Source organism: Epinephelus moara, chromosome 19 (assembly GCF_006386435.1).
Source record: "Epinephelus moara isolate mb chromosome 19, YSFRI_EMoa_1.0, whole genome shotgun sequence".
Classification (NCBI taxonomy): domain Eukaryota; kingdom Metazoa; phylum Chordata; class Actinopteri; order Perciformes; family Serranidae; genus Epinephelus; species Epinephelus moara.
The window spans coordinates 16,488,594-16,494,890 of record NC_065524.1 but is presented as its reverse complement, the minus strand read 5'-3'; the positions used below and the strand labels follow the sequence as shown (position 1 = coordinate 16,494,890).

The 6,297-nt window shown below is 38.8% G+C and overlaps 1 protein-coding gene across 1 annotated transcript in view; it reads right to left on the bottom strand.

Moving 5' to 3' along the window:
* The window catches only part of slc29a3 (solute carrier family 29 member 3), a 10,514-nt gene extending 5,114 nt beyond the window's left edge, over positions 1–5,400 (bottom strand). The window contains exons 1-6 of the mRNA XM_050070486.1: positions 5,267–5,400; positions 4,092–4,203; positions 3,582–3,999; positions 2,999–3,081; positions 2,424–2,650; positions 534–696 (exon numbers count right to left, since the gene is read on the bottom strand). Of these exons, the coding sequence (XP_049926443.1) occupies positions 534–696; positions 2,424–2,650; positions 2,999–3,081; positions 3,582–3,905 (797 nt within the window). The 5' untranslated portion in view covers positions 3,906–3,999; positions 4,092–4,203; positions 5,267–5,400. The remainder of the gene's footprint in view (positions 1–533; positions 697–2,423; positions 2,651–2,998; positions 3,082–3,581; positions 4,000–4,091; positions 4,204–5,266) is intronic.
* Positions 5,401–6,297: the final 897 nt, after the last annotated feature.

The window sequence follows — 6,297 nt, the reverse complement described above, 5'->3', positions numbered from 1 at the left end:
TTTTATGACATACTATACTATGACTTTATTAGTGAAATTTTATGACATACTATACTATGACTTTTTTTAAATCATATTTTTATGACATAGTATCCTATGACTTTTTTTTAGTGAAATTTTATGACATACTATACCATGACTTTTTTTAAATCATATGATTATGACATACTATACTATGACTTTTTTTAATCACTTTTTTATGACATACTATACTATGACTTTTTTAGTTAGTTTTTTTGTGACATACTATACTACGCCTTTTTAAATCACTTTTTTATGACATAGTATACTATGACTTTTTTAAATCACTTTTTTATGACACACTATACTATGGTATAGAGTATAGCCTGTCACATAAATGTGATTTAAAAAAAGTCACAGTATAGTATGTCATTAAAATGTGAGAAATATTATTATATATATTACATAAGAAAATGCTTTTCAATCGTCACTTTAGCTGTTAAGTTTCTAAAAATTTCTCCTGGAGTGTTAAGTTGCGGAAGGCAACCAGAATATCTTTGGCTAGTACTGACCTTGAATATGCCAGCTTGGGCAGAAGCAGATATGTCATGATGCAGAGCAGGATGAAGACGTCAGCTGTCAGGAAATAGGCCAGGGCGCTGTCTGCCACATCCTTTGCCAGTGCCAGGTCCAGTATTGATGCTACTGCACTCAGTGTGCCTCCCATGGCCTGACCTGAGACAATAAAGGACCTCAGTTGGTTGATTCCGCTGATCAGTGCAGTCAGTTAACAAAAAGACAAGATTCCTCATGTTCCACCAAAATCACCCCTATATATTAAATGTAACTATAAATCCATCTTTTTGGCCTTAAGTAGGGTAAGTGAAAGAGGACATGTTTCCCTAGAGGTGACTCACGAATGTTAAAATTACGATATATATTTTTATTATTCTATCACGAGAAGAAACTCCTGGCCCATGATAATGGCCCATATGTTCATCCATTTTCTGTACCTGCTTATTCCTGTTCTGCACTACACAAGAGGCATAATTATAACCAGTCATGTTAATAAGGTCAACTAGTTTAGTGCCCGTTCTAAACAGGTCGTTCACTTGGCCTCTAATATTGCTTCTTGCAGATTTCTCAAGAACTGCTCTCCATACAACTTCACACTCAGCCCTGCGCTTCCTTGGGTCCTGAGCAATACACCTGCCATGACATAGGTTATATTCACACTGCAAGCCTTAGTGGATTTATTGGATTTATTGCTCAGATTCCATTTTTTATTGGATGTTCGCATTGTTTTTTAAATGTGGCCAATATCAGATTCCAGTGAACTGCTCACGGTCCTGAAACGACCCATATATGCAAAAGAACAATGACGAAGACATCACATACAGCACGCTGTCATAAGGAAGTAAGCATGGAGGCCGCTGAAGTCAGCATTTACGGTTTCATTTATAAATTGTTGTGCAGTAGAAGCCAGTGAATTTGTGAACAGATAATATGTGGGATGAAAAGATATGGCTTTTTGTAGAGCAATACTGCTGCTTCTGTATGGAGGTGTGTTTAAATGCAGAGTCGGAACCAGGAGTGGTGGGATCATCATGTGAATGGCTTCACTGAAACAGATTTGTCTAAAATTTCAAGAGGTCAAGGGCTACTTTCAGCTGCATCCGTCAGCGCCTGTGACTCACGACAGCGCAGAATTGTGACCAGTGTCTATTAAGAGTGACAGAAAAGTCACATGAATTCCAATATGACTGTTCAGTCTGAGGTTGCTTTGCAAAAAAAAAAAAAAAAAAAAACCTCAAACCTGTATCCCATTTAGAACCACATATGAAAGTGACCCAAAAGATCAAATTCTGTGTGATTTGTGCTGTTCACACTGTTATTAAAAAAATAAAAAAAACTTTTGCCTGTAGCCAAAATGAGCCATAGGAGTGAGATTAGTTAGAGTAAGAATGTCAGGGTAAACCAATGACAGGCACAGCAAGCAGAGCAGGGCAGGCTATGCCTTTGACAAGAAGGGGAGGATCTTAGAGCATTAGAGATCTTTAGTATTTTTAGCAACATCAGTGTTTATTTATTAATATGCAAATGTATCAAATAAAGTGCTCCAAAATAAACTGCCCAAAATGGGGCCATCTGTTCTATAGGGGAAACCTGTCATGTGAGTTCTTGTTGTGTTTATCAGAGTGTGGCCACACACAGAGAGACAGATGCCATCATTATGTCCCACACACAATGTATGGTGGTGGCAAGCCATAAATAGTCTTGATGACAAGTTATTTTATTGGTAAACCCTTCATTAAGTTGCTAAATAGTGCAAAATTTCTGGTTTCAAGATAGAAGAAAAAGGTATTTGTAAAATGATTTTGTGTAAATGCTCGACAGTATATTTTATTGTATTTTTATTTTAAACAAGAGACATTCCTGACCTGACTGCGGACTGACTGTACCTGATATAAGGGCCTGAGAAATCCTCATGGGGAAATGCCCACTGATCCCGAACACACTGCCAGAGAAGAGGTTGGAGGCTCCACTGACGACAGCCACGCTGGCCAACGTGCCAATGAAGAACTCTGTCCTGCTGTCTGACACATCCACCTTCACCAGAACTGTGGTCACCACAAACACCACCAGGATCACAAAAAGGGAAGACAGGATCCGCACATTTGAGGACAACCTGCCAACACCACACACACACACACACACACACACACACACATACACGCACGCACGCACGCACGCACAGATGTACAGGGATTAGACAGGATTTAATCAAACATCAACATAAACATAAAAAAGAAGCAGATTTTTGGTGCTGTTGGACAAATGTGAGATAGTAAGCTACTAATTCATGTATTCTGCTGCAGAGATGCTGTTTAAAATGACAATCTTCCAGGCCCTAGATAGGATATATAAGGCATTGTAATCTCCAAACATCCAGTGTGTGTGTGTGTGTGTGTGTGTGTGTGTGTGTGTGTGTGTGTGTGTGTGTGTGTGTATATATATATATATATGGGAAATTCACCTGTTAACTAGGACATAGTTGAGGATCAGACACAGCACAGAGGGTATCGTGGAGGCAATGGCCAGATAACTTTCAAAGTAGTCCTGTAAATAGTTAGAGAAAAGACAAAACATTTGATTTTGCTTGAATACAAGGACATACACCCATGCAATCACTTTGTGTCTCACACAAAATAAGAGGAAGTGAAAGGAGAGGGGAGAGAAATAGAAGAACATATTCCTTCCTTATCTTGCTATGGTTTTTAAGTCAAAACAAATCAAGCATTAATCTAAGAGTAGCAGAAATCTATCAAATTCATCATTTGTGAAACAAAGACATAAATCAGAAGCAAATGTATTTGCCCACTCTGTCTCTACCTTCATCTTGGTTGCCCTCAATAAGCCTTTAAGGCATTTCTATGTGTGTAATTTTGTTTCAATGGATATCTGTCAGGTGTGTAGAGACACTCAGCTCTCACATCTGTCACAGGACCGTCACAGTTCTATGAAAAGCATGCAGAATGGCACAAATGTGCATCTTCCTGTGTACACCCACGCTCGATATACATAGCAGCTGTATTTAGTATCCCATCCCTCTCACTCACACTGAGGTCTGAGCGGTGCTCCTTATTGCCGCTGCCATGAGTGTTGTTACTCAGTTTGTAGAGCCAGTAGTGTTTGGCTGTTATGAAGAAGTTCCAGGGCAGCAGGGAGCCGATGCCCATGAGAAAGAAGATAATGTACACAAAACAGTAGGAGTCCTCTGGGCTGTAGCGCACGGCCAGAGGCACTGAGGAATGTTTGGGTAGGAGTGATGACGAGGGACTCTGGTCATCGCTCTCCTCATCCTCAGATACATGGTGGTTGCCGGGAGTGGTTGGAACATAGTTAGAGTTGAGACTGGGCTGAACAGGCTCTGTGTCGTCCATGTTCACGGACAGAATACAGGACACTCACACAGAGAAGACGAGAGAGAAAAGGGAAGGTTGAGGCAGTGAAAGACAGGAAGTACTAAAGAGAGAGCTGCGAAAGGGAAGAAGAAAAAAATGAAAAATGAAAAAATCACTGTGGACTAATAATGTTATTGCAAAGAGTGAGGTTTGGATGATGCTTACTTGTGCTTGTCCAGAAAAGAAAAGACTGACTGAGTGTTGTGAAGCCATAGTCTGGAGAGATCTCTGAGCTGTAGCTGGTAGAGATCAGTCCAGTTGTCTGGATCTTGTGATCCTGCAGGGCAACCACATTTAACCCTGAGTTATCATTCAATTCTGGGCATGCTGACAGGTATTTTCCAAATGTATTACTTTACATGAAAGACCCAAAATAGAGAGGCTGTACTCAGTTGATTTTCAACACAACACACTGGACATGACAGCTACTACCTCAGTTGGGAACAGAAAGGTACACAGTTTAAAAATGACTCATCATCATGATTCAGATGATGTGGAATGTGACATGAACACATTGTCCATTTCTCACCGTGCCACCGCTGCACCAGCAATATTAATGGCGGCTGTAATCATTACTATTTGGCAGCAGTGTGTGGATGTAAACCCACTGAACTTACATAACTGGAGTCAGGGCTTTGGTTTTCCCACACACACAGTGGGATTTTTCTAAGTGAAATGCTTCATCACACAAAGTAACTCAGCACTTCTTTTCTCATGTGATTGTTATTCACACTTTGAGCAATCACTACAGTTTCACTTAACACCTGCACGTGTTCTGCAAACTACACTAACCTCACATGATAAAAATAAGTGGTGAATGAAGCATGTAGGAGCAGTCATGAGATGAGAGCTCCGGGCTCCGATCTATTTCTGACACAAATCATCTCTTGCTTGCACAATATAAGGTCATTACTTTAACTTTTTTTAAGGAGGTTAGAGGAAGGCTGACATGACAGAACAAAGCTGACCTTGCATCCTAAAGCATCATGTGTGCCACTAATGAGGAACCAGTATTCACATGATGCTTACCCAAGAAAAGCCAATTACACGGACTCCAGCTCCAGAATTCAAAGTCTGCCTCTGGCCACTGCAGACAACCGGTTTCACATTCAACATTTTTTCACCCTTCATTGCGAAATTATTCAGCTCATTCTGCCGCTGTCTTTGTTGTTATGTTCTTAAAGTTAAAAGACACGTCAGGTTGTTTTGTTTGTTTAGTGTGGACACCGCTGTAAAGAGTCAAAGTAACGTTGCTAAGGCTGTGTCCACAAACGTGACAGTTGGCTAACCAGCTCGACCCGAGCCTGCTGTTGGGCTCATTAAATAAAATATAAACATACCTCACTGTTGGACACTCCCTGGTTGTAGTTTCTGTCGTTTCCACAAGCGTTACACTGACCCGTAAATCCATTTCACGGCAAACTTCATTTCTGGTCAGCTGATAAAAAACATTCTTCCACCAGCAGCGACAACTAAAGATGACTTCCGGTGCGGGTCCTTCAGAATAAAAGCGTAACATACGCAAATCTATAAGAGACTGACTCAAAAACGTATATTTTCTCAATAACAACGTCAATTTCATTTACATAATACTTAATATGGCACAAGCCAGAGCTTTATTTAAAAAGAGTTTGTAATAGACACAAAATATTAAAAGTAAAAGTAATCAACGCTATTATGTGGAAAGACAACACATATACCGGAAGTATTGTTGTACTAACAAAATATGAAGGCAGCCTACTTCTTTTGTCTTTTATTTATATTTTTATTTTTGTCGTCATATTTTCTCTTTTTACTTATGTATTTTCTCTCTGATTTTATTATTTATCCTCTGTCAGATTTTAAAATTTAACACTTCCCTGTATTAAAACTTGGATGTTGCATTGTTACAATGTAACAAAATGCAAACAAACGACCAAATAAACAAACAAATAATTAAAACAACTCGTTTGTAGGCTACGTGCTAAATAACTCGAATAGATAGATAAATAGATAAATAAAACCTACTTCTTTTCAGGTTCTAAAATAAAGGCAGTATTTAGGCTACAAATAAGCCAAAATACATTTGATTTTAAAAACTGATAATTAGAGAAGATACTTGCCCAAACGATACCATACCTTTATAGAGGACATATATTGTTTTAGATGCTATTAACTCACAATACTTTTTGAAAGACAAGCAACCAAACAGCACAAAAACCAAACAAAACCCACATGGCTGCAATGTAGAAATCTCCTTAAAAATGATAAAAGATAGAAATTGTAATTACCATTTTCAGATGTACAGATGTAAATGATGAAAAAACTTAACTAAAAGTCAAACTGAACATTTGGCTTTTTAAGGGAAACTGCTTGATTTTGACATTCAAAT